Source organism: Anolis sagrei, chromosome Y (genome assembly GCF_037176765.1).
Source record: "Anolis sagrei isolate rAnoSag1 chromosome Y, rAnoSag1.mat, whole genome shotgun sequence".
Lineage (NCBI taxonomy): Eukaryota > Metazoa > Chordata > Lepidosauria > Squamata > Dactyloidae > Anolis > Anolis sagrei.
Genome location: NC_090035.1, coordinates 15,367,819 through 15,395,726, shown reverse-complemented (window position 1 = coordinate 15,395,726; position 27,908 = coordinate 15,367,819). Strand labels below are relative to the sequence as shown.

General features: G+C 46.7%; 1 protein-coding gene across 1 annotated transcript; it reads right to left on the bottom strand.

The window, feature by feature from the left end:
* Positions 1-30: 30 nt before the first annotated feature.
* Positions 31-27,104, bottom strand: LOC132782027 (nuclear envelope pore membrane protein POM 121C-like). Its single transcript, XM_067462120.1, has 12 exons — positions 26,653-27,104; positions 15,846-15,965; positions 13,376-13,549; positions 12,705-12,866; positions 10,905-11,075; positions 8,899-8,973; positions 8,669-8,795; positions 2,304-2,383; positions 2,048-2,085; positions 1,839-1,960; positions 1,563-1,719; positions 31-1,309 (listed from the first exon to the last, which is right to left on the bottom strand). The coding sequence occupies exons 1-12, from the start codon at positions 26,964-26,966 to the stop codon at positions 246-248; spliced, it is 2,604 nt and encodes an 867-aa protein (XP_067318221.1). The 5' UTR covers positions 26,967-27,104; the 3' UTR covers positions 31-245.
* Positions 27,105-27,908: the final 804 nt, after the last annotated feature.

The window sequence follows — 27,908 nt, the reverse complement described above, 5'->3', positions numbered from 1 at the left end:
CAATTACAACCCCCCCCCCCCCTTCCAGCCTGAATAACCAAGGACTCACCACCTTGTAATGCCATCTGGGTCTGGGATGCTGAAGGTGAGGCTGAAGCTGAGGCCGCTGGAGGAAGAGAAAGAGGAGGCATCCTGGGGAGCGCTGCCCACCAGGTTCATCAGAGGCGGCAGGAGGGACCCATCGGTGGTTCCAAATCTGCTTAGTTGCCCAAGGCCCTTCCTCCGCTAGCTGTTGGGGTGCCCACCTAGAAGTGAAAGGAGCCCGAGGGCCTGGGGAGGCTGTATGCGGCCTGCAAGGCCCCGCTGGTGCTGGATCCGGAGGCTGGAAAGCCAAAGGGGCTGCCCAACTCCACAGGCCCCTGGGTGGGACCGGCAGATGTCTGAAGGGGCCCACTACTGGGGGTCAGTTGGGCCTGCCTATTACTGGGAGTGGGAGCGGCGAGGGTGGCGGGACGCAGCACTGAGCGGGAATATTTGATGGGGGTCTTAGCTACGAAACCCCCTCCGCCGCTGCTCGGGGCGGCGCTTGGAGAAGGAAGCTGAGGAGCAGCAACGGACGAGGAGCTGGGCCCGTCGACCTCCATCTCAGTCACAGGGGGCAGCAATTCTTCATGGCTAAAAGGGACTCCTGAGCCAAATATGACAGGCATCGGATCCGGACCTTGAGGAAGGCCGGATGTGGCGACCTCCATCTCAGTCACAGGGGGCAGCAACTCTTCATGGTTACAAGGGACTCCTGAGCCAAATACGACAGGCATCGGATCCAGACCTTGAGGAAGGCCGGATCTGGCGACCTCCATCTCAGTCACAGGGGGCAGCAACTCTTCATGGCTCAAAGGGACTCCCGAGCCAAATATGACAGGCATTGGATCCGGACCTTGAGGAAGGCCGGATCTGGCGACCTCCGTCTCAGTGACAGGGGGCAGCAACTCTTCATGGCTCAAAGGGACTCCTGAGCCAAATACGACAGGCATCGGATCTGGACCTTGAGGAAGGCCGGATCTGGCGACCTCCGTCTTAGTCACAGGGGGCAGCAACTCTTCATGGCTCAAAGGGACTCCCGAGCCAAATATGACAGGCATTGGATCCGGACCTTGAGGAAGGCCGGATCTGGCGACCTCCGTCTCAGTCACAGGGGGCAGCAACTCTTCATGGCTCAAAGGGACTCCTGAGCCAAATACGACAGGCATCGGATCCGGACCTTGAGGAAGGCCGGATCTGGCGACCTCCGTCTCAGTCACAGGGGGCAGCAACTCTTCATGGCTCAAAGGGACTCCCGAGCCAAATACGACAGGCATTGAATCCGGACCTTGAGGAAGGCAAAGCAGAGATGTCTCTTTCATCAAACCGTCTGGAATCACCACCCTTGCCTGGACATCTTCTGCCCGTTGTTCCGTCCCCGTCGACTGCTGCTCAACGGGAGCTCACCCTGTCCCGGCTCCAAACTGTCAACCTTTCGGCTGGCAAGATTTACTGCAGCTGCAGCTGGGGATTAACCTGCTGCGCTAAAGTGCTTAATACTCTGTCTCACTGAAAACAGAATAAAAGTATTAATGACACACCCGCTGGCCAGCTCGGGCCTGGCTGTGGGGAAGGAGGAGCTCCTCCCTGACTTGTCTGCTCCGTGCAAACACTGTGGTCCTCCTGCTGCAGTCTGGCTGCTTTCTCGGCCTCGGCACGCACCTTCATGGCTTCGGAAAGTGCCTGTAGTTCGGGAGTCTGCCAAGAAAGAGGCAGGTGAGGGCCTCCTTCCTCCCACCAAAGAAGGCCATCATGCCAGCCAGGGAACTGGCAGCACCACGGTGGAGGGAGGGCCTTTGAGGACAGGAACGGCTCACCAGTTTTGATGGCTCGTTTGGATTGATCCTGACAAAGGAAACACTCATCCACTTTGGGCTGTCGGGGCACAAGGCTGGGGCCTGGAGGTTGGATGCTTCTTGGCGGGGCGTCTCCACAACATCTTGGGAAAAGATGCCAGGTTTGGCTGGGAAAAGACTCCTAGAAGGAAAAACCTGCCTCCTTCCTCCCTACCGCGCCTCCAACTTACCCATTTTCACCTGCATGGTCCTGTGGGGGCCATTCTCCCTGCAGGAAGGCAAAATGAAGCTCTCTGTTGGGTTGGGTTGGGTTGGTGGCTGCAGGCTCTTCCCCCACCCCCTCACTATAAACCCCCGTCAATGAGGCGAGAGCAACATAAACTATCATGCTCTGCTTCCAGAGAACAGCCTCTTTCTCCCAGCCTCCTCAAAGCAATCGGAACAGGAATGGAGAAAGAAAGCGCCCACCTAACATGCAGCACTTACAAGTGACTGCTCTGCGAACAGCTCGGCTCTTTGCTCAAATTGTCCTGCCCATGTGTGCTCTTCAGAGTCTTCTTCCCCCCCTGGAAGAAAGAAAACAAAAGGAGGCCCTTCGCATTCTCCCAAAGAAGCCCTTGATCCAATAGGCTCCTTCTGGTAATAAGCCAGCAGGCATTGCATTTGCAATTACAACCAAGACCCCCAAAAGGAGATTTTTAAAAGTACTTGTTGGACAAGTGGGCTTATTAACAAAAGACCCTCCCCATAAATATACAGCAGAGTAACTTATCAGCAGCAGTGTGACCCAGCACCAGTAGCCCAAAGTGAGAAAAAGAACAGAAACAAAAACACAGACCAATGTTACATCTCTTTTCTTTGTAGTTATATAATACAGTTGCGCTGTTTACAACAACAAGGTTTCCATAACACAAATAAAGTTCAGCCTTCACACTGGAGCTTATCACACCAGGCCTTCTCATATTGAGACCTACCGCACACTGAGGCCTACTTCACACTCTGAGGCCTATTCTCCCACTGAGGCATTCTCTCACACAGAGAGGCTTCTCTCACAGTTGTTGTTGTTCATTCGTTCAGTCATCTCCGACTCTTCGTGACCTCATGGACCAGCCCACACCAGAGCTCCCTGTCGGCTGTCACCACCCCCAGCTCCTTCAAGGCCAGTCCAGTCACTTCAAGGATGCCATCCATCCATCTTGCCCTTGGTCGGCCCCTCTTCCTTTTGCCTTCCACTTTCCCCAGCATGATTGTCTTCTCTAGGCTTTGCTGTCTCCTCATGATGTGGCCAAAGTACTTCATCTTTGCCTCTACTATCCTTCCCTCCAATGAGCAGCCGGGCTTTATTTCCTGGAGGATGGACTGGTTGGATCTTCTCGCAGTCCAAGGCACTCTCAGAACTTTCCTCCAACACCACAGTTCAAAAGCATCGATCTTCCTTCGCTCAGCCTTCCCTAAGGTCCAGCTCTCACATCCGTAGGTTACTACAGGGAATAACATGGCTTTGACGAGGCGGATCTTTGTTGCCAGTCTGATGTCTCTACTCTTTACTATTTTATCGAGACTGGACATTGCTGTCCTCCCAAGAAGTAAGCGTCTTCTGATCTCCTGGCCACAGTCTGCATCTGCAGTAATCTTTGCGCCTAGAAATGCAAAGTCTGTCACGGCCTCCACATTTTCTCCCTCTATTTTCCAGTTGTCAATCATTCTTGTTGCCATAATCTTGGTTTTTTTTATGTTTAGCTGCAACCCAGCTTTGCACTTTCTTCTTTCACCTTGATTAGAAGGCTCCTCAGCTCCTCCTCACTTTCGGCCATCAGAGTGGTGTCATCTGCATATCTGAGGTTGTTAATGTTTCTTCCAGCAATTTTCTCTCACAGTCTGATGCGTTATTAAGCAACAGGCACATCTGCTTATATTGAACTACAGCTTCTCTGCATCCATTTAATCCTTTTGATGAGGAGATATTGGAAAAATAGATATTTATTGATTGATTTATGCATAAAAATCATATGTACTTTAAATGTATAGGAAAATCTAGTTCCCTCTGTGTAGCTGACAGGCAAGCAAGCGGCTTGTCTCCAAAAGGGGCTGAAGAGGAAGGGGGTATGCATTCCAGAAGAGAGATAAGACAGTATGAATGTGAAAAAAGAACATTTAGAGGAGTGTAGACGTCAGGACAGGTCATAGCTGTGTTTGCTAGTGACCAACCCAGGAGTAATTAACCTGGAAAAGGCAGTCCCGAGTAGACTTTTTGGGATTTTTGGGTGTGCCAGAAAGGGAAACCAACTGCCTAGAGAGGGAAAAAAAGAAAAAAGGTTGGGAAAAGCCTAGGTACATTGTTGTATGATTGATTGTCTGTATGAATGAATCAATGTTGTATGTTGTATGAATGAATTGAATGAATCAATGTTTGTTTGTCTGAAATCAGATGCTGTGTGGTTAGGTCCCACATACCTTTTCCCCTCTTTTGTGTATTAGTTGTCTGTTTGTCTAAAACATGTGATGGTCATAAAGAAGCAAGCTTAAATCCCTGCTAGGGTACATGTTAGCAGATTTTGAGAAAAGTTTTGCAAAACTAGATTTTGGGCAGGAATAAATGAGATCAAATCTCCTGTCCCACTCTTTTGATTAAGAAATGCCTAACCTCCCTACTCTACTGAGATGATGGGAGATCCGCAGAAGTCCTGCAAATCAGCCCTCCAGCAGCAGCAGCAAGAAGCCAGTATAGCCCTCCAACACCACCGTGTCCCTACATAAAAGATACCCGAATCCTTCCCTATCAGATGATATAGATGACCCAGATTCTATGCCGCCTGAGTCCACAGCCACTCATTTCTAACAGACGTAGCTAACTGAGTGGTTGCGAATAGAGATTAAAAGGAGAAGATAAGCAGTGACAAATGAAGGCTCAAGCCATTTGCTTATCAGCGGCATTAAGGGAATGGAAGCAAATAAAAAGAGGGCGAAGCAGAGGGTGAAGTATGAGCTAGAAAAGAGGACAGCTTCTTGAGCCGAATCAATGTCTGAACTGTAAGAATCATGGACATTGAATGAGAAACTTCCCAGATGATGAGAGGAAGAGAAAAAGGCTACCAGGAGCAGCTAGGAAGACCCAGAGAGCTGCCCTTCTATCAAGAGTCACAGAAGCAGCTTAGGAAGAAAATTCATTGGATTGGCCAAATGCCCCCAATGAAGAAGGCAGAAGACTCAAGTCAGTCAAGAGTTCTAACCTTAGGATCCCAAAGAAGAAGAAAAATCATTTTTGGTAGACATAAGAGCAGAAAAAAATCAGACTACCACCCCAGTGGTCCTATAACCCAGAAAGCCATAAAGCTCATGGGAGCCACTGGAGATCAGTGCCTACATCCTTTCCTTAAAAAAAAAAAAAAAAAAAAAAAAAGGAAAGAAAGAAAGAAAGAAAGAAAGAGGAAGTTACCATCAGTTTTCTCTATATATGCCTAACTGCCCAGTTCAATTGCTGGGGAAAGACATGCTATAAGCTTTTTGCACCTCACCTATCCCATGGTGGAGGCTGCTAGTAGTTTTAAAGAGGCTCAGAGAAAAATGAATAGGAGAAAGTTTGAAACTCCTGAGGTATGGCCAGAAAACAGCCCCCCGGAATAGCCAAATGCATACCTCCAGAAATAGTACAGCTGATTCCAGGAGCCTGTCAGTCAGTCTGAAGAAAACACTCCAATTCCTAGACCCAGCCGTGCAAAAACTGAAGTAAAATATTTAGGATTCCAGATAAAAGAGGGTCATAGGAGTGGAAGCAAGCCATCTGCCAAATCTTAACCCATAATACAAGGAAGCAAGTCAAATACAAGTCATAGGTGCAGCAAAGTTCTGTGAAATTTGGATCTCTCGGAAGTAATTAGCAAAGGCTTGTGTCAAGTTACAAAGGGGGGTGAAAGAGAGCCCTTCCAGTGGACACAAGAGTAAAATGCTGCCTTTCAGCAAATAATGTCTGCGTTGAGGACAGCACCCTGAAGTAACTAAATCCTTCACTTGTTATGTTGCTGAGAAGGAAGATGTAGCAACAGGCATTTAACTCAAACCATAGACTTTTAGAACTCAAAGAAACCAAATGCTTAGCACCTCAAGAATGCAAAAACATCAGGCACTGTTGTGAATCCTTACATTAAAGGTTCAGCAATGCTCTACCTTTTAAACTTGCTACCCTCCTGCAAAAGGAACATCATAGATGTATTGAAAAATGGACACAATTTATGCCAGTTGTCCTGACTTGGCTGATGTTTCATTGTAAGAAGTTCAGCTTAACATATACACTGATACAGAGCATGTATTTTCAGTACTTTCAGTACTACATGTCCATGGTGTGCTTTACAAAGAAAGAGGACTTTTAACTGCAGCATGCCAACCAGTCAAACATGCAGAAGAGATATTACATCTCCTAGAAGCTGTATGGGCCCCAAAGCAAGTAGCTGTGATGCACTGTAAGGGACATCAACCAGGGCAAGATCCGGTAGCACAAGGGAACCGAAGGGCAGATGCAGCAGCCAAAGAAGCCGCCGCCAGACCCCTTCAGGTGGCTACCCTTCTCCCCTTGCCCAATCCCAGTGTGCAGCCTACCTATAATTAAGAAGAACAGCAATGGGCCCAGGACAATGGTGCAATAGACTTAGCTAACTCTATTGGTTGGTGAGCTCTTTTCAGATGGAAGAATAATTGTCCCCAGAACCATGGCATGAAAAGTAGTAAAAGGAACTCATGAGTCATTTCAGGAAAATGACACTAGCTAAGCTCTTAGAAAGACAGTTAAACATAGATTGTCTTCACTTTCTTGACAATGGCAGCTTCAGCTAGGTGTCATACCTGTGCCAAAAACACTCAGTGTCAGGGGCACTGCCAGCCCACAGGTACTCAGCATTGTGTAAATGTACACTTTGAAGCCATAGTTGTAACAGTGGTACATATTAGAGGCATTTCCAACAGAACCATTAGACTGTCTTCTTTTGCAATGTTGTATGAGAGGCTCCTCCTTCATTCCCAAGGTCACAAGGGGAATAGAATGAGAAGGGCCCAGGCAAAGAGACAGAAAATGGTTGCTTTGGGAAAATGCTGTAAGAGTTAAGGCAAATGCTTAATGAGTTCAGGACACACACACACCTAACCCCTAATGTTTGTGTAAGCCAGGGGATGAGGTGTGGGTTAAAGAGTGGTAATGAGAAACTTTGCAACTCAAATGAAAAGGTCCTTATGTGGTGATTTTTACATCACCTAGTGCAGTTAAGGTAGCAGAAATCAAACCTTGCTCCCTTGGAGTAGAATTGAGTCTAACTGCTCCCAGTTAGCAAGCTATTCTAGATTCAAAACACCCACTAAAGCTTAAATCAACACAGGATTGTGGTTGTTCTAACCAAATGGAGAAAGGTGGCAGAAAGAAGATTCAGACTAGACATTACTGCAAGACAACCCGGAAGCTCTTGCCCTGCGTACTGTCAGATCTGCACCTGCTGAAGGATGAGAAAACTGGGCTAGACACTGCAGCTTAAGTCTATAACCTGGAAGCGACTAAGCTCTACGCACTGTCAGACCCACAACTGGAGAGGAAAGAAGACGGAGCTAGGCCTTACTGTAACCCACAGGAACGGTTACTCAACGTACGGCCAGATTCCAGAAGAATGAGAACTTTGTGGGTAATATATGTGTTTATTTATGTGTCAATTTTGTGAATTGGTAACTGGTTCAATAAGCATGCCAAAATGTATGTTTGATCAATAATAGGAGAAATGCTAACTTGGGATATATTAGCATTATGAGTCAGTTGTAAAATTTTCATTTCTGTCTGCCTTTGATTAATAAGGAAGCTATAGTTTGGCTACTCTAGTCTTATAAGACCAAAAGTCAGACCATTGAGTCTTAAATTCTCCTAGTCTTTTCAATGGTTGCAACATAGATTAATTCAGGTTGTGAAAACACCCCCAGGTAAATGCTTTTGAATAAAGGAAGGAAATTGCTCTCAAAACAGAAGTTAAGTAGGTGCATTTAGACTTATTTAGACTGGAAAGAAATAATAATAATACCAGAAAAAAGTCTTAAAAGCACCTAAAGGGGGGAATTGATGAGGAGATATTGGAAAAATAGATATTTATTGATTGATTTATGCATAAAAATCATATGTACTTTAAATGTATAGGAAAATCTAGTTCCCTCTGTGTAGCTGACAGGCAAGCAAGCGGCTTGTCTCCAAAAGGGGCTGAAGAGGAAGGGGGGGTATGCATTCCAGAAGAGAGATAAGACACGGGCTGGTACGAGAAGGCCCCCTCTAAGTAAGAAGCCTCTTGACCTGTCAGAGGGCCTCTTTGATGGATGACTGTAAGCACAGCCAAGAGGGAGGAGGAACACTCCATGCTTGCTCTGGTTTCAGCAAGACACAGAGACATGCTTTTTGCATGTTGGAGGGGGAACCTGATATTCTTATGATGCCAGGATGACGTAGGGATGATGATGATTGTATGAAGACGTATGTTCTTTGTCTACTTGAGTCTGAAACTTATAAAAGCCATCGTCCACGCCTGTTTCGGGGCTCTGGTTTTACTTTTGGGACATGAGTCCACACCAGAGTCGCCAGCTGGAAATAAAGTCGTTCTTTTCTGATCTCCCGAAAGGATGTCTCTTGGTCATTATCTCTCCTTTCCTCAAAACCTATTTCCCTGCCATTTCACTTTCAGTGCTTGACTCACGTGTTTGGAAAAATTAACACAGCTAGTTAATTTTTACTATTTCTGACAGGACTTATAACAAAAAGGCCAGATATTTTTTGTCCTAGGTATAAATGAACTCCATTAACGGCCAAACAAACAGTTTTGACACGAAGTACCACCCACCTTGGCCTTGAATATCTGGGGGATCCCATAAGAGATGCTCTCGGTGGAGCTGGTTGACAATGGAGAAGAGCAGTGTTTCCTCTTGAAGGCTCTCTTGTGGCCAGGGAGGGTGTCCAGAGTGCCAGGCCTAGGAAAGAAGGGGGAGGAGGGAGAGCATTGGCCTCGTCTCTCAACAGAGACCCCTCCCCCCACAATTTTGCCACAAAGTCCCCACAATGCTTGGCACTCACTGGGGCACAATGGATGCCGGGGCTCCACCGGACGCCGGGACTTGACTGGACCCACTTTCTGCACTCTCATAGCGACTGTGAGGAATAATAGAATAATAGGATTTGGAAGAGATCACATGACACTAGAAATAATGTCGTACGACCACATGACACAATTTCATTCATCCATCCATCACATTCCTTCATAACTAATGCCGCGACCTCTTAATGCAGTTCCTCATGTTGTGGCGACCCCCAACCATAAAATGATTTTTGTTGCTACTTCCTAACTCTAATTTTGAAACTGTTATGAATTGTCATGCAAATATCTAACATGCAAATGTATTTTCATTCACTGGACCAAATTTGGCACAAATACTCAAAATGCCCAAATTTGAATACTGGTGGAGTGGGGGGGTGGTGGTATTGATTTTGTCATTTGGAAGTTGTAGTTGATGGGATTTATATTTAGCCTACAATCAAAGAGTAATCTGCCAATGATGGAATTGAACCAAAGTTGGCACACAGAACTCCCATGACCAACAGAAAATACAGGAAGGGTTATATGGGCATTGACCTTGAGTTTTGGAGTTGTAGTTCACCTACATCCAGAGAGCACTATGGATTCAAACAATGATGGATCTGGACCAAACTTGGCAATATGCCCAAATGCAAAGACTGGTGGAGTTTGGGGGGAAATAAGACCTTGATATTTTGGAGTTGTAGTTGTTGGGATTTATAGTTCACTTACAATCCAAGAGCACTCCAAACTCCACCAATGATGGAATTGAACCAAACTTCCCACACAAAACCCCCATGCCTTGAAGGGACTCCCTGGCCTGAGCCTCCCTCCAGCCTTGCATGCTCTCCCACGCACCATACTGCCATGTGCCAAGCACACCTGCTCTCCCCTCCCTGCTTGGAGTCTCAGAAACAGCCCTCTCCTCGGCTGAGAGGCCAGCCAATCACAGTGCAGGAGGGCTTTTGGTGGGAGGTTTCGCCATCTGTTTCCAAAAAGGAAGAGAAGGATAGGCAGAGAGATCCTCAGCCTTCTCTGCCAAAGGAGCTCCTAAGATCATCAGAAATATGTTTTCTGATGGTCTTTCGCGACCCCTCTGTAACCCCCCTCATCATCCCGCAAGGGTCCCAACCCCCAGGTTGAGAAACACTGAAATAAGCAGTTTGAAAACAGCTGTGAGTAGAGAAATTAGGCAGGGAGGTATCTTACAGCGCCATAAAAAAAACGAAATAGCAGACTCTTGACACAAATAAAGTTCAGCCTTCACGCTGAAGCTTCCCACACGAGGCCTTCTCATATCTAGGCCTATCTCACACTCTGAGGCCTACTTCACACTTCTCCCACTGAGGTGTTTTCTCACACAGAGAGGCTTCTCTCACACTGAGAGCTCTCACAAACTGAGGCGTTACTAAACAACAGGCACACCTGCTTATATTGAACTGCAGTTTCTCTGAGTCACTGCATCCATTTAACCCTTTCAGTGCTTGACTCGAGCATAACCTCCAGGATGCCGAATTTGCAAAAAATACTGACATATACCTCTATCTGTTGTCTGTCCTGTCCGTTCAATGGCGTTGAATGTTGGCTGTGTATGTGTTCTGTGATCTGCCCTGAGTCCCCTTCGGGGTGAGAAGGGCAGAATTTAAATGGTGTAAATAAATAAACAGATAGAGGTATTATGTTCGCATTTTCCCAACTTCGGCGTCCTGGAGGTTGTGCTGAATTCTGGCCACCGGGAGGTGCTCTCACTCCATTCTCTATGTCAAAGAGCCCTTGATCACAGACTTCCCCCTTCCTTTGATCGCTGACATTTTTCTGGAATTCCTTTTATGGTGCCATAAAAAGGAAGACCATCTAAACAATAAGACAGTGGAAAATACCGCTGCCTGGGAGTCTGGTGGTGTCTCCTTCTCTGGAATTTTTCAAGCAGAGGCGGGATGGGCATCTGTCGGGAAGGCTCTAGGATTCTATGCAATCTTTCTTGACACAGATATTGGCTCCTTCTCACCTCCTCTTTTCCCTTCCGTAGTGATTAAGCTCCAGATCCGTTCCCTCTGCTTTCCTCTTCTCTGGCCTCTCCTTTTCCTGGAGAGCCTGGACCACCATCTCCCTCGCACATGGATCCGGAGTGGGGCTCTCGGCGGGAGTCAGTGTCAAACGAGAAGACCTTTGGTCCAAACTGACCGGAAGGAGACAGGAAGTAGAGCTGAAAGGCGGAAGCCTGGGTTTCCCTGCTCCTCTTCCCCTTCCCTTCCTTTTCTTCCTTTCCTCCCTTCCTTTCCCTCATACACCTCCTCCGTCTCAGTTCATCCTTTCTTTCCCTCATACATCTTGTCCCTCTTTTCTTCCTCTTCTTTTCCACTTTATCCCTTTCTTCCTTTCCTCTCCTCTCTCTTTTTTTTCCTTACCTTGCTTTCTCTCATAATACATTCTCCCTCTTTTCTCTTCCTTCCCTTTATTTTATTTATTTATTTGGAGTGCTTCTACCCCGCCCTTCTCAACCCCCTAAGGGGGACTCAGAGTGGCTTACAAAAGGCCTTTCTGTCCCATATCTTCCACTCTTTACTCTTCATTCCTTCTCTTCTTTCCTTCCCTCCCTTCGTCTTTTTCTTCTCTTCTTTGCTTCCTTCCTTTTCTTTCCTCTCCTGTTTTTTGTCACACACCTTCCTTTTCCGCTTTCTCTTCCTTTCTTCCCTCCCTTACTTTCTCCCCTTCCCTTTTTCTTTCCTTCCATTTTCTCCTGATTTTTGTCACACTTTCCTTTTATTCCTTCTTTCTCTTCCTGTCTTTCCTTCCCTCCCTTTGTTCCTTCTTCCTTTCCTTTCTCCTCTTCCTTCTCTTTTTTCTTTCCTTCCTTCTTCCTTTCTTCCTTTCTTTTTACTGCTTCTGTTCTGGAACAGCTGTTCCAGGAGCTACAGATTTATTTGCTGTGTTTGCATGTTTGTGTGCAATCCCATGCTTGGGATTTGTAGCAGGGGGTTTCCTGTTATAATTTACATTTATAGGGTAAGCCACCTGCCAGTTATAGTTAGGTTCCCTGATCCCGCCCCTTTTTGAGTTTTGGAGGGAAAAAAGCCATTTTGAGTTAGTTCCCACAGAGAAGCCTTGCGCACAGGACATAGAACGAAGTGGCTCCTGTAGAAAAGCTTCGTCTTTTACAGCTTGGCCGGGGTTATACAGCCCTACGGCTTGGCCAGGAGACATACAGCCACAGCTTGGCTGAGGGACTCCAGCCGGCCATCACAGCAACCTGAACTCCTTCTTTTTCCCTGGAGGTCTACAAAGCTCTGTTGAGGCAAGTCACTCGCGGAAGCCAGACGCAGTTGGTACCGGGTGCAGGGGCTCCACGTCAACAGAGGCAAGTACAGACTGCCCAGATTAGAAGCTAGGATTTCCCCATCGGTTAGCTACAGTTAAGGAGACAGTGCCTGTTCCTAGTGGACAAGATTGAAAGAGCCTATAGACTGTAAAGAAAACCGTTAAAGTACCTGTTTGTTCCTGTTTGTTCCTTAATAAAAGAACTTTGTTGGACTTACTTTAAGCATTCTAAAGACTCTGTTTGGGGGAATCTAAGGGCCTTTATTCTGAGGCAGCCCCGGCGTCCCATTGGGCACAGAGAATTTATGTCCTGTGTACGGTCTAATGTACAGGCCCAGCGTGCGACAGCACAGCTTCCTTTCTTCTTCTACTTCCTTCTTCCCCTGCTTTTTGTCACACATCTTCCTTCCTTCCTTCTCTTCCTTTCATTCCTTCCCTTCCCTTCCCTCCCCTCTCCAATCCCTTCTTCAGGCCCCGGAGAGAGACTCACAGAGAGGAAGAGGAGGAGGAAGAGTTGAAGTAGGGAGAGTCAGCAGCCTCCCAGTGCCTCTGGGCCACAGTGGGAGTGAAGTCCTTCACGACCCAGCTGATCCAGGAGCCCGGGATGTTTGTTTCCACCATGCAGTGTGCTGGCGAAGTGGTCCTTGAACCCCTGCAAAGTGGAATCAGAGGGGGAAGGCCACACAGGAAGAACCATATAGGTATATATATAAGTAAAGGTAAAAGTTTCCCCTAACATTAAGCCTAGTCAGGATCTCCATTTCTAAGCCGAAGAGCCGGCGTTTTCCATAGACACCTCTGAGGCCATGTGGCCACTGGCATGACTGCATGGAGCGCCCTTACCTTCCCACAAAAGCAGTACCTATTCATCTACTCTTTCTTTCTTTCCCCTCTTTTCTTTTCCTTCCCTCTCTCTTAGTGCCTTTTCTTCCTCTTCTCTCTCTTCATTCCACCCATTCTCCCTCTCTTTTCTTTCTTCCCTTCTTTCCTTCCCTCCCTTCATCCTTTCTTCCTTTCTCTTCACTGCTTCCTTTCCTCTTTTTCTTTCCTTCCTTCTTCTCCTGCTTTTTGCCACACACCTTCCTTTTCTTCCTTTCTTCCCTCCCTCCTTTCATCCCTTCCCTTCCCAATCCCTTCTTCAGGTCCCGGAGGGAGACTCACAGAGAAGAGGTGGAGGTGGTGGTGGAGGAGGAGAAGTAGGGAGAGTTGTGGAACTTGGCTTCCCAGTGCCTCTGGGCCACGGTGGGAGTAAAGTCCTTCTGGACCCAGCTGTTCCAGGAGCCCAAGGTGTTTGTTTCCACCGTGCAGTTTGCTGGCAAAGTGGTCCTTGAATCCCTGCAAAGTGGAATCAGAGGGGGAAAGCCACAAAAGAAGACACGTATAGATATACATAAGTAAAGGTAAAAGTTCCCCCTGACATTAAACCTAGTCGGTCCAACTCTGGGACCTCCATTTATAAGCCGAAGAGCCGGCATTGTCCGTAGACACCTCCGAGGCCATGTGGCCACTGTCAAGACTGCATGGAGTGCCCTTATCTTCCCACAGTGAAAAAGGAGGATAAAGAAGCGATAACAAACTTATTAACTATAGCAAGACTGCTCATAGCAAGGAATTGGAAAAAAGAAATGAATGTACAAATAGAGGAGTGGTATAAGGAAGCATGGAAAATAGCAACAAATGATAAATTGACATGTATATTAAAGATTAAAAAAGGTACATGGAAACAAAGCGATTTTGATGCTGTATGGGGAAGATTTGTGGTAAATGGATTAAAAAATAAGGAAGGAAAATTACCGTCACAAGAAGAAATGAAATTTTGGACAGATGAAATGTAAGAATGGTGGCTTGAGACGGGTGGAGGGGAGCACTGTGGTGAAAAAAAGGAAATAAGAGAAAAGGAGGGGAATTATCAAAGCAAAACAATAAAACAACATGTTAAAGAGGTTGATGTACAAAATGCAATAGTATGTAATAAATGTGATAAATCAATAAAAAAAAATTAAGAAAAAAATCTTCCCACAGAAGCAGTACTACTCATCTAATCATGTTTCCATGTTTTCGAACTGCTAAGTTAGCAGAAGCTGGGTCTAATAGCAGGTGCTCACCCCACTCCTGGATTTTGAACCTCTAACCTTTCAAATACAGGAGGGCTTTGGGGGGAACTGACCTTCATTTTTGGGAGTTGTAGTTCACTTACAACCAGAGACACTGTGAGCATCACTGAGAATGGACCTAGACCAAACTTGGCACACATAACCCCTATGACCAACTGAACCTACTGGAGGGGTTTGTGGGGACTGATCTACCATGGCTACCAATATGATAGGAGGAGACTTATGAGGGAGAGGAGGGCGGGTGGCCCAAGAGGTGGCTTGTGGCCGAGCTGGTCCAGGGCACACTGCGGCGCTCAGGCATGACAGCATTGAAGTCCTCCAGGAGGCCCCTGCTCCCTCTAAAGCCTATCTGGGAGGGCGAGGTGACCGCTTCCCCCACAAGGTTCGGCGAGAAGGTGGCCCTGTGGTTAATGCAAAGGGGAAGGAAAAGGAATCCCATTGGCCTTTGGACTTGCTGCCTCACACTCTGGGCTCACGTTCAGCTCCAAGATCTCTTTCACATGGACTGTTGTCGAGCCAGGAGTCACCCATTTTGTATCTTTGCATTTTCAGAAGGAGGATGGCCTCATTTCCATTGATAAGGGGCAGGAGGGAAGGCCACAAAGGGAGAAGTCTGCAGTCAGTGGAGGTGGCCAAAGGGACAGGAAAAGAATCCTATTGGCCTTTGGAGCTGTTGCATCACACCCTTGGTTTATGTTCAGCTCCAAGATCGTTTTCACATGGACTGTGTCGAGCCAGGTGTCACCCATTCTGTTTCTTTGCAGTTTAAGAAAGGGATTGGCCTCTCGTCTTCACCCAAGTAAGATGCCAGACCCTAGGGGCCAAGGAGTGGAGGGGGAGGCTGCCCAGCGGAGGAAACTTACAAGGAGGAGAAGTAACAGCAACCATAGAGGCCCTGGTTGCTGTCCCATCCATAGGAACCTGAGGGCATCCTGCTCTGCCAGAAGCTCTTCTGGAAGAACCTGGAGGGAGGACCCAAGTTTGTCCATGCCTGCACTAATGTCTATGAGGCTGGATCACCATCTGTCAGAAGGGCTTTGATGGTTTTTTTCCCGTTGGGCAGAAAGAAGGGAATTGGACTGGATGGCCTTTGGGGGACCCATTTATAACGGTTTCTTATTGTGCCAAGTTTGGTGCGGCGCAAAACTCTGTTGGGACTCATGTTCAGCTCCAATATTTTTCACACGGATTGTTGTCGAGCCAGGTGTCACCCATTCTGCATCTTTGCCTTTTAAGAAGGGGATTGGCCTCATTTCCATTGATAAGGGACAGGAGGGAAGGCCACACAGGAAGAAGTCAGAGGTCAGTGGAGGTAGCCAAAGGGGCAAGAAAAGAATCCCATTGGCCTTTGGAGCTGCTGCAAGATCTTTTTCACATGGACTGTTGTCAAGCAAGGTGTCACCCATTCTTTGCAGTTTAAGAAGGGGTTTGGTCTCTTGCCTTTGCCCACCAGGTAAGAAGCCAGACCCCAGGGGCCAAGGAGCGGAGGGAGAGGCTGCCCGGTGGAGGAGACTTACAAGGCGGAGGAGGAAGAGTAGCCCATGTGAGTCTGGTAGCGGTCCCATTTGTAGGCACTTGTGATCATACTGTTCTGCTGGTAGTCGTTCTGGATGTAGGACAGATAGTACGCCATGTGCCTGGAAAGGGACAGAAGAAAGGAGCTGCATGAGAGGGTCAAGCACACTGCTTTCTTGGGAGTCTCGGGAAGTCCTGTGGCCTTATGTCGAGAAGGCTTTGATCAGGGCTTTCCTAATGTCTACGAGGCTGGATGACCATCTGTCAGGAGGGCTTTGATTGCCCTGCGGAGGAGACTCACATACAGGATCTTGATTGGCCGAAGAGGACCTGGCTGCTGCCCCAATTGCAAGTCCTGGATTCATCCCTCAAAGGGGTCCTTTGAGGAGGGGCCCACAGAGGGTTCGGAGGGTTCCTGAGAAAGAGGGAAGGAGTTAAGGAAGGGGACACAGAAGGAAGAAGCAGCAGCAGCAGGTGGTCAGGGGCCAGCTCTATGGCCCCCAACAGGGTCTCATGAGGCACCATCAAATTTCATGTCTGGAGTGACTTAAGAAACCGCACGTCACTTCTGGTGTGATAGAATTGGCTGCCTGTAAGGACGTCGCCCAGGGGACACTCAGATGTGTTACAATTCTATGGAAGGTTTCTCTCGTGTCCCTGCATGAGAAGCTGGAGCTGACAGAAGGTAGCTCACCCTGCTGCCCAGATTCTAACTGTCGACCTTTAGGTCAGCAGTCCTGCCAGCACAGGGGTTTAACCCATTGTGTCAGTGGGAGCTCCTTGATACATCTATATAAATAAAAATGTAATGCTCGTTTGTGCTATTCACAGAACTCAGAAACCACTGGGGCAGTTGACACCAAATTTGGACACTATGTCCCTAACAGCCCAATGTATGTTCTCCACTCAAAAAACAACGAAAACCAAAAGCAGAAAGGATTTCTAAACTGCATGTCCACAAAGGAGAAACTGCATGTCTACAGAGACCCATGGCCACGCCCCCTCCTCCTCGAGGGGAAACAGCCAGCTGTTAAAGCCAGGCGCACGTGCACCCCCCCACACACACACACACACAAGCGAGTGGAGTGGAGGTGGAGGCTTGCCGCATGCAGCCCCTTCTCTTTCCCTCCTGTCAGAAGGGCAGTCTCCTCCTCCTTTCCCTGTTGGAAGAGGAAAGGGCGGCTGAGTGCCAACAGCAGTAAGGAAGAAGGGGGGGGAGGAGGGGGAGGAGGAGGAGGAGGGGGCGGGGAAGGTCCACGGTGCTTGAATGAAAGACCTTCCTTCTCTCCATCCCTTCCTTCTTTGCTCCCTTTCCTTCCTTCCTTTCCTTTTCTTCTTTCCTTCTCCTTCCTTTCCTTCTTTCCCTCCTTCCCTTCCTTCCTGTCCCTTCTTCCTTCTTCCTTTCCTTCTTTTCCTTCCTTCCTCCCTCCCTCCCTTTCCTTCTTCTTTCCCTTTCTTCATTTCCTTCCCTCCCTCCCTCCTTTCTTTCCCTCCTTTCTTTCCTTCCTTCCTTCCTTCCTTCCTTCCTTCCTTCCTTCCTTCCTTCCTTCCTTCTCCTCCCTCCCTCCCTGTCCCTCCTTCTTTCTTTTCCTTCCTTCCCTTCTTTCCCTCCCTCCCTTCCTTTTTCCTTCCTTCATGTCCCTCCTTCCTTCCTTCTTCCTTTCTTTCTTTCTTTCTTTCTTTCTTTCTTTCTATGTAAGATATAAATACAACATTAAATGGAAGGAACAGTCAAGAAGTAACGAGAGAAGGAGGGAAAGAGGGAAGGAAGGAAGGAGAGAAACAGGGAGGGAAAGAAGGAAAGAAAGAAAGAGAAGCAAGGAAGGAGAAAAGGAAATAAAAAAGTGAAAGGAAAAAGAGAGGGAAGGAAGGAGAGAAGGAACAAAAGATAGGGAAGGAAGGAAGTATATAACCAAAGAGCAAAGAAAGGAAGGAAAGAAACAGGTAGAGATGGAAGAAAGAAGAGAGATGGGGAAAGAAAAAGAGGAAAGGAAGGAAACAGGGAAGGAAGGAGAAAAAGAGGGAGAGAAGGTTGGCCACAGTAACGTGTGGCGGGTACAGCTAGTAGATAGATAGATAGATAGATAGATAGATAGATAGCTGAGTAGATCGACAGACAGACAGAGATACATACATACATACATAGAGTTGGACTGGATGACCTTTGGGGTCCCTTCTCACTCTAGGAGTCAATGAGACAGACAGACAGACAGACAGCTAGCTGAATAGATATATAGATAGACAGAGAGACAGATATATGAATAGATAGACAGAAAGATAGGTAGATAGGCCTTTGAAAATTATTAGTAACATCCCCTTAATGTGGATGAGGTCTTTGTTTTATAGATGCACTCGGGTATTTGGCTTGTGTTTGAACTGTGTCTTAACTAATGTGTTTTTGATTGTTTATTGTTCAGTTATCATTATCATTATGATCATCTTTATTTATACGAATAATTATAATAATTAGAATATAATTAGAATAATAATTATATTAAAATTACTAATTGCTAATTATAATGATAATCTTTATTTATCTGAATAATAATTATAATAAGAAGGGGGCCAGGGGACAGTTCCATCTTGTCTCCTGCATATGTCATCAGTTGGGGACCCCTTCCCAACACCAACTGCCGCTCTGGGCCACAGTGAAGAGTGGGAAGGGCAGGGGACAGTTCCATCTTGTCTCCTGCATATTTCATCATTTGGGGACCCTTCCCCCCAGCACCAACCGTTGCACTGTGCCAGAGTGAAGAGAGGGGCCGGGGGACCATTCCACCTTGTCTCCTGTGCCATGCTAATAATATAGAATAATATAATGTAATATAATATATTGTATATACATATAATACTACTACTACTAATATGATATTATAATTATATATATTTATATTACATGTAATATTACTAATAATATTACAATATTATGGTATAGTACAATATAGTAATATATAATATTTATTATTTATTTATTTATTTATTAACTTTATTTGTACCTCGCTAGCATCTCCCGCAGGACTCGATGCGGCGTACACAGGCCAGAGCCTCAAAACACAATACAATAGAACATAACACAATAATAAACAAAGCAAATCAAAACAATCAAGCAAAATAACAACAACGACTACCTCAGGACACAATTAAAACTGGTTCGGCCGGCGCAATGGGGTACAGGGGTTAAAATGCTGAGATGGCTGGAGGAACATGAATTAAAAGGTGCGGTGTGCAATAACATCGGTTGTGCTAAAGTGCTTCTAGGACTTGGGAAGGGGGAAATTCCTAATCTGGGAAGGCACATCGGAACAGCCAGGTTTTTAGGTTCCTTCTGAAAACTGCTAAAGTAGGGGCCTGTCGGAGATCTTTTGGAAGGGCATTCCAAAGTCGGGGGGCCGCCACAGAGAAGGCCCTGTCCCGTGTCCCCACCAAACGCGCTTGCGACGTGGGTGGGATCACGAGCAGGGCCTCCCCAGATGATCGGAGTGAGCGTGTGGGTTCGTAGATGGAGATGCGGTCACGCAGGTAGGGTGGTCCCAAACCGTTCAGGGCTTTGTAGGTGAGCACCTGCACCTTGAATTGGGCTCGGAAAATAAATGGCAGCCAGTGGAGCTCCTTAAACAGAGGGGTAGACCTCTCTTGATAATGGGCCCCGGTTAACATCCTGGCTGCTGCCCGCTGGACCAATTGAAGTTTCCGCGCCGTCTTCAAGGGCAGCCCCACGTAGAGCACATTGCAGTAATCCATTCTAGAGGTGACCAAGGCGTAGACCACCCCGGCCAGATCTGCCTTCACGAGGTACGGTCGCAGCTGGCGCACAAGTCTCAGTTGTGCAAAGGCCCTCCCGGATACCACCGACACCTGAGCCTCAAGTGTAAGCGAAGAATCCAAGAGGACACCCAAACTGCGGACCTGTGGCTTCAGGGGGAGTGTAACCCCGTCCAACACAGGTTGCCACCCTATACCCCGATCCGGTTTACGATCGACCAGGAGGACCTCTGTCTTGTCGGGATTGATCTTCAGCTTGTTCTTCCTCATCCAGATCGACATAGCGGCCAGGCACTCGTCCAGCACCCGAGAAGCCTCCTTGGAATTAGGTGGAAAGGAGTAGTAGAGTTGTGTGTCATCCGCATAAAGATGGCACCCAACTCCAAAACTCCGGATGACCTCTCCCAGCGGTTTCATGTAGATGTTGAAGAGCATGGGCGACAAGATAGAGCCTTGCGGGACCCCACAGGTCAAAGGCCAGGGGTCCGAGCAGGCGTCTCCCAGCTTCACCATCTGGGTGCGTCCCTCCAGGAAGGACCGGAGCCACGACAAAACCGTGCCCCCAAGGCCCATCCCAGAGAGACGACCCAGAAGGATACCATGATCGATGGTATCGAAAGCCGCTGAGATGTCCAAGAGAACCAGCAGAGTCACACTCCCCCTGTCCAGCTCTCTGCGGAGGTCATCCACCAAGGCGACCAAGGCTGTCTCGGTGCCATGACCAGGCCTGAAACCAGACTGTGACTGATCTAGGTAGTTGGTATCGTCTAAAAAGCTCTGGAGCTGGGAGGCGACCACCCGCTCCAGCACCTTACCCAGAAAAGGGAGGTTGGAGATTGGCCTGTAATTACTCAGCACCGTGGAGTCAAGGGAAGCTTTTTTGAGAAGTGGACGAACCACAGCCTGTTTCAGGTTAGATGGAAAAATCCCTTGCTCCAACGATGCATTGATAATCAACACAAACCAATCAACCAACCCCTCCCTGGCTGATTTAATGAGCCAAGATGGGCATGGGTCTAGAGGTGAGGTGGTCGCCCTCACAGCCCCAAGAACCTCCTCTACAGTTTCAGGAAGAACAAGCCTAAAAGAATCCCACAAAGATGGACAAGCAGGTGCCTCCGTCAACTCCTCTGGCACTGCGATGGAAGTGGAGTCGAGCTCGAGACGTATCTGAGCGACTTTATCTGCAAAATGGTGTGCGAAATCGCGACACCGAGCTGCTGGGTCATCAGTGAGCTCCTCCACCACAGGTGGGTGGAGGAGTTCCCCCACGACCCGAAACAGCTCCGATGATCTGTTTGCTGCAGACGCTATACGGGTGATCGTGAATGATTTCCTGGCCGCCCGTATTGCCACGGAGTATGTCTTAAGAGAGACTTTAGCCCGTGCTCGATCAGAGACGTCCCGAGATTTCCTCCATTTGCGCTCTAGCCCCCTTCTCGTATGCTTCATCACAGTCAGCTCCCCGGTGAACCAGGGAGATGGCCTGTCACGACGCAACGAGATGGGGCGTTCGGGTGCGATCATATCTAGCGCCCTGGACATCTCCCCATTATAGAGAGTTACCAAGGCGTCGATAGAATCGCCAGGCTCCAAGGCAGGAAGAACCCCAAGATTCCTCAGGAATCCGTCCGGATCCATCAGTCTCCTGGGGCGGACCATTTTAATCTGTCCTCCACCCCTGCGGAGGTTAAGAGTCGCAGCAAGTCTAAAAGTGATCAGATAATGATCAGACCATGACACCGGAAGGATGTTTTGATCTTCCACTCTAATCATTTCGTTGTCCGCCACGAAAACAAGGTCAAGAGTATGTCCAGCTTGATGAGTGGGACCGGATATTATTTGTGACAGTCCTATGGCCGTCATGGTGGCCATAAAGTCCTGAGCTGCGGCAGATAGGGTGGTCTCAGCGTGGATGTTAAAATCTCCCAACACCACAAGGCGCTGGGAAGCCAAGGCCGAATTGGAGACCACCTCCGCTAGCTTAGACAGGGAGGCTGCTGGGTCGCGGGGTGGGCGGTACACCAGCAGGAACCCCACACTGTCACGGCTCCCCACTTTCAAATGGACACACTCGAACCCAGAAGCCTGCGGAACAGCGCATCTGATCACGGCGATGGATTGCCGAAAGACTACTGCGACCCCTCCTCCCCGCCCCCCTTGTCTGGCCTGCTGATGCACTCCGAAACCTGGTGGGCACAGCTGAGAGAGATTTACTCCCCCCAGCTCGTCCAGCCAGGTCTCGGTGATGCATGCCAGATCCGCCCTCTCATCCAGGATCAAGTCCTGGATGGCCGCAGTCTTACCATTAACGGATCTGGCATTAATCAGCAGGACCTTAGGACCAGGGGGACTGCCAAGGAGCCTACCACTACCTACCTTCTCCAGGGTCGCAAGGACTCTGTTACGCTAATACTGATATTGTACTATGCTAATAATATATTGTATGTATATATATCTTGTAAACCGCTCTGAGTCCCCTTCGGCGTGAGAAGGGCGGTATATAAATGTCGTAAATAAATAATATATTGTATGTACATATAATATTTATAATATTATAATGTAAGACAATATAATACTTCTAATAATAATACAATATTATCATTATATATTTGATATTACATGTAATATTACTAATAATATTACAATATAATGGTGTAGTACAATATAGTAATATACAATACTGATATTGCACTATGTTAATAATGTAATACACTAGCTGTACCTGCCACGCGTTGCTGTGGCCAACCTTCCCTTTCTCTCCTTTTCTTTCTTTCTCTCCTTCCTTCCTTCCTTCCCCCTTTTCTTTCCCTTCCTCTTTCCCTTCTCCTTTCTTCCTTCTCTACCTCCTTCCTTCCTTTGCTCTTTGGTTCCATCCTTTCTTCTCTCTTTCCTTCCTTCCTTCCCTCCCTCTGTTTATCTTTCCTTCCGTCCCTCTCTCTTTTCTTCCTTCTCTTTTTTCTTTCCTTCCCTCCTTCCTTTCTTCTCTACCTCTTTCCTGCATACCCCCTTTTTCTTTTCCTCCCTTATTCTCTCCTTCCTTAGTTCTCTACCTCTTTCATTCCTTGCTTGCTTCTCTGCTTTTTTCCTTCATTCCCTCTTTCTTTTCCTCTTTCCTTCCCCCTTTTTCTCCTTCATTCCTTCGCTCTAGACATAGGCTGGAAAAGAGTTGGGCTTGAGAGAGGTTCATCCCTTCTCCCTGCAGAGCAAGAGCTCCACGGTTAGTAAGCCGGGTATCTACATCTGTATTGTCATTTAGCTTTTTGGGGTTGTTAAGACCTTTCTGCTGCTTTTGGGTGTGTGTGTGTGTGTTAATGGGTGATGGTCACTCATTGGCCTAATAGGTTTATTGTGTCCAAATTTGGTGTCAATTCGCCTAGTGGTTTTTGAGTCATGTTAATCCCACATACGAACATTACATTTTTATTTATATAGACTAACTGTACCCGCCACTCATTGCTGTGGCCAATCTTCCCTCCCTCTTTCTCTCTTTCCTTCCTTCTTTTTCTTTTCCTTCTTCTTTCTTCCTTCTCTATCTGTGTCTTTCCCCTCTTCCTTTGCTCTTTGGTTCCATCCTTTCTTCTCTCTTTCCTTCCTTCCTTCCCTCCCTCTGTTTATCTTTCCTTCCGTCCCTCTCTCTTTTCTTCCTTCTCTTTTTTCTTTCCTTCCCTCCTTCCTTTCTTCTCTACCTCTTTCCTGCATACCCCCTTTTTCTTTTCCTCCCTTATTCTCTCCTTCCTTAGTTCTCTACCTCTTTCATTCCTTGCTTGCTTCTCTGCTTTTTTCCTTCATTCCCTCTTTCTTTTCCTCTTTCCTTCCCCTTTTTTCTCCTTCATTCCTTCGCTCTAGACATAGGCTGGAAAAGAGTTGGGCTTGAGAGAGGTTCATCCCTTCTCCCTGCAGAGCAAGAGCTCCACGGTTAGTAAGCCGGGTATCTACATCTGTATTGTCATTTAGCTTTTTGGGGTTGTTAAGACCTTTCTGCTGCTTTTGGGTGTGTGTGTGTGTGTTAATGGGTGATGGTCACTCATTGGCCTAATAGGTTTATTGTGTCCAAATTTGGTGTCAATTCGCCTAGTGGTTTTTGAGTCATGTTAATCCCACATACGAACATTACATTTTTATTTATATAGACTAACTGTACCCGCCACTCATTGCTGTGGCCAATCTTCCCTCCCTCTTTCTCTCTTTCCTTCCTTCTTTTTCTTTTCCTTCTTCTTTCTTCCTTCTCTATCTGTGTCTTTCCCCTCTTCCTTTGCTCTTTGGTTCCATCCTTTCTTCTCTCTTTCCTTCCTTCCTTCCCTCCCTCTGTTTATCTTTCCTTCCGTCCCTCTCTCTTTTCTTCCTTCTCTTTTTTCTTTCCTTCCCTCCTTCCTTTCTTCTCTACCTCTTTCCTGCATACCCCCTTTTTCTTTTCCTCCCTTATTCTCTCCTTCCTTAGTTCTCTACCTCTTTCATTCCTTGCTTGCTTCTCTGCTTTTTTCCTTCATTCCCTCTTTCTTTTCCTCTTTCCTTCCCCTTTTTTCTCCTTCATTCCTTCGCTCTAGACATAGGCTGGAAAAGAGTTGGGCTTGAGAGAGGTTCATCCCTTCTCCCTGCAGAGCAAGAGCTCCACGGTTAATAAGCCGGGTATCTACATCTGTATTGTCATTTAGCTTTTTGGGGTTGTTAAGACCTTTCTGCTGCTTTTGGGTGTGTGTGTGTGTGTTAATGGGTGATGGTCACTCATTGGCCTAATAGGTTTATTGTGTCCAAATTTGGTGTCAATTCGCCTAGTGGTTTTTGAGTCATGTTAATCCCACATACGAACATTACATTTTTATTTATATAGACTAACTGTACCCGCCACTCATTGCTGTGGCCAATCTTCCCTCCCTCTTTCTCTCTTTCCTTCCTTCTTTTTCTTTTCCTTCTTCTTTCTTCCTTCTCTATCTGTGTCTTTCCCCTCTTCCTTTGCTCTTTGGTTCTATCCTTCCCTCTCTCATTCCTTCCTTATTTCACTTTTTTATTTCCTTCTCTCCTTCCTTCTCTACCTTTCTTTCCTTCTCTCCTTCTTTCCCTCTTTTTTCCCACCTTCCTTCTCCCTTTCTGTGTATATGTGTATTGTGTGTGTATATATGCATATATGTGCGTGTATATATTTGTGTATATATATATATATTTCTGTATATTGTGTATGTGTTTTGTGTGTGTATATACGCATTTATGTGTGTATATTTGTGTATGAGTATATATGTGTGTGTGCGTATATGTGTGTGTATATATTTGTGTATATGAGTATATATGTGTTTGCGTATATTCTGTGTATGTTTTGTCTGTGTATATGCGTATATGTGTGTGTCTATATGTGTGTTTGTGTATATATGTGATTTTGCGCATGCATTGTAGTATATTATTTATTTTTTTGGCTTTTAAGTCTCTTCCACTGTGTTTTTCAATGTTTTTATGAGTGATAGTCACTCATTGGCCTGAAAGGTGCACTGTGTCCAAATTTGGTGTCAATTCGCCCTGTGGTTTTTTAGTTATGTCAATCCTACAAACAAAACTAATTTTTATTTATATAGATTGTATGTACATATATCTTATAAGCTGCTCTGAGTCCCCTTTAGGGTGAGAAGGGCGGCATATAAATGTCATAAATAAAAAAAAAGATACATACATATTAGGCCTGTGCCTTCCCAGAATAGATAACTCCAAGCATCATGTCCCAAATGCACTTTACTAGAGATTTAAGATTGTCTGCATACTGCACTTATCTCCAAAAACCTATCCATTTCACCTGGTCATGTCCAGCATTTTTAAAAATTTTAATCATTACATTTGGCCCAGCCTTAGTTTTTAAATGTGTAGTGGTGTTATTGTCTAATGTGTATTGCCATTGTTTTAATGTTTATTGCTTTGTTTTATGAGTTTATTGTTGTATTTGTTATGCTGTTGTTTTACTGATGTATTGGGCCTCGGCCTCTTGTAAGCCGCACCGAGTCCTTCGGGAGATTTTAGCGGGGTATAAATAAAGGATTATTATTATTATTATTATTATTATTATTATTTATTAATGCAGGGTTCTAAATGGTTCTAAAGTACTTACAAAACCAAAGTTCTGGTGGTGAAAATTTTAGAACTCTTTCAAAATTTAATTATTATTTCATTATTGGCGATTTTTATGATAGAACCAATTAGGAACTGCCATTTATAATGAAATTTTGAGAGTTTTGTTAGAGTTTGGAAATTTTCACCACCAGAACTTTAGTTTTGTAAGTCCTTTAGAACCATTTAGAGCAGGGGTCCTCAAACTAAGGCCCGGGGGCCAGATACGGCCCTCCAAGGTCATTTACCCGGCCCTCGCTCAGGGTCAACCTAAGTCTGAAACGACTTGAAAGCACACAACAACAACAATAATCCTATCTCATGAGCCAAAAGCAGGTCCACACTTCCCATTGAGATACTAATGAGTTTATATTAGTTAAATTGTTCTTCATTTTAATTATTGTACTGTTTTAAAGTGATTTTTGCACTACAAATAAGATATGTGGTATACATAGGAATTCATTCATGTTTTTTTTCAAATTATAATCCGGCCCTTCAACAGTTTGAGGAACTGTGACCTGGCCCTCTGTTTAAAAAGTTTGTGGACCCCTGATTTAGAGCCATGCATTGAACAGGCCTAATACATACATAGGGTTGAATTGGATGCCCTTTGGGATCCCTTCCAACTCGAGGATTCAGTTAGGAAGGAAGACAGAAAGCTAGCTAGTTGGATAGAAAGATAGAACTACATATACATATGCATATCCTGTTCCAGAAGCTATAGTTTATTGCCTGTGCCTTTAAGGATCTGGGAGGGGGGAGGAGCGCAGCCATGGAACTGCAGTTATATTTTGTCAGTTGAAGTTTTGTATTCGAAGGAATCCACTAAAATTGAGCCTTCCAGGTGCTTTGGACTTCAACTCCCAGAATTCCAAGTTTGGTTTCCTTCAGAACTGTCTTGGACTCCAATTCCCGGAGGGCTTCTGGGAAATGGAGTCCGGGAAAGGGCGGGCCGCTCACCCCGGCGCCTGGCCTTTGATCTTCTTGGCGACCTGCCAGGCTCCGGCCCCGCCGCCCGCCAGGACGAGGAGGGAGAGGCCCCAGAGGGGGAGGAGCAGGCCGAGGAGGAGGAGGAGGAGGAGCAGCACCAGCCCTGCCCCAAAGGCCCCAAAGGCCGCGCCGCCGGCTAGGCACCGCTTCCCAAGCCCGACCCAGCGCCGCCGCCGAGCACGCCTCCAAGGCGCCTCGACCACGTAGCCAGGCATGCCGAACCGCGCGGCGATGGGGGGCAGCGGCCTCGAGGGCAGCCAGGACGAAAACCAGCCCAGCTCCATCGCTCTCGCTCAGCCTGAGGAGAATTCTAGGCGCGTTTCCGTTGGAAACAGAGGGGGCGGGGCTTCCCACAGAGATTGATTGGCTGAGGAGCCAGGGGGCGGGGCTCCCCAGAACGGGAACCAATGGCCGAAAGGGGCGTGTCCTGAGCAGCTACATTGGGCGGGGCTATCCAAGGAAAAATGAATTCAAAGGGTGCGTCCTTTGAAAACAAAGGGGGCGGAGCTTCCAGGAAAGGAGAATGATTGGCTGAGGAGTTAAGGGGCGGGGCTTGCCAGGGACCAAGTGGCTCAGGCTCCCCAGAACGGAAAGGAATTGCTGGAAAGAGTGTGTTGTTGTTGTTGTTGTTGTTGTTATTATTATTATTATTATTATTATTACTAGCTGTCCCCTGCCACACATTGCTGTGGCCCAGTCTGGTGATCTGGAAAATAACGTAATGAGAAAGTGTTGGTTTCTAATGTATGGAATTTCTTTATGCTTGTGGGTAAACAGTATTTCTTGCTATTGTCGAAGGCTTTCATGGCCAGAATCACTGATTTGTTGTAGGTTTTTTCGGGCTGTATGGCCATGTTCTAAAGGCATTTACTCCTGATGTTTCGCCTGCATCTATGGCAAGCATCCTCAGAGGTAGTGAGGTCTGTTGAAACTAGGAAAAAGGGTTTATATATCCGTGGAATGGCCAGGGTGGGACAAAGAACTCTTGTCTGTTGGAGCTAGGTGTGAATGTTTCAACAGACCACCTTGATTAGCATTTAATCAAAAACAAATCTGAAACAAAAAGGAATGGGAAATAATGGGTTATAAATCTCTAAATGGTTCAGGTCCCGCTTATCTTTGTCATTGCATCTCCCTTTACGAACCAGCGTGTACTCTAAGATCCACCGGGGAGGCCCTTCTCAGTGGTGGCCCCCCACCTCTGGAACGTCCTCCCCAGGGAAATA

Coding starts and splice junctions, on each gene's coding strand:
- LOC132782027 (XM_067462120.1), bottom strand. CDS start 26,966: ATGGAGCTGGGCTGGTTTTCGTCCTGGCTGCCCTCGAGGCCGCTGCCC. Junction 11,076..12,704: donor TCCTCCTCCTCTTCCTCTCT/GTGAGTCTCTCT, acceptor CCTTCCGGTCAG/TTTGGACCAAAGGTCTTCTC. Junction 1,310..1,562: donor AGGCCCGAGCTGGCCAGCGG/GTGTGTCATTAA, acceptor GCCTTCCTCAAG/GTCCGGATTCAATGCCTGTC.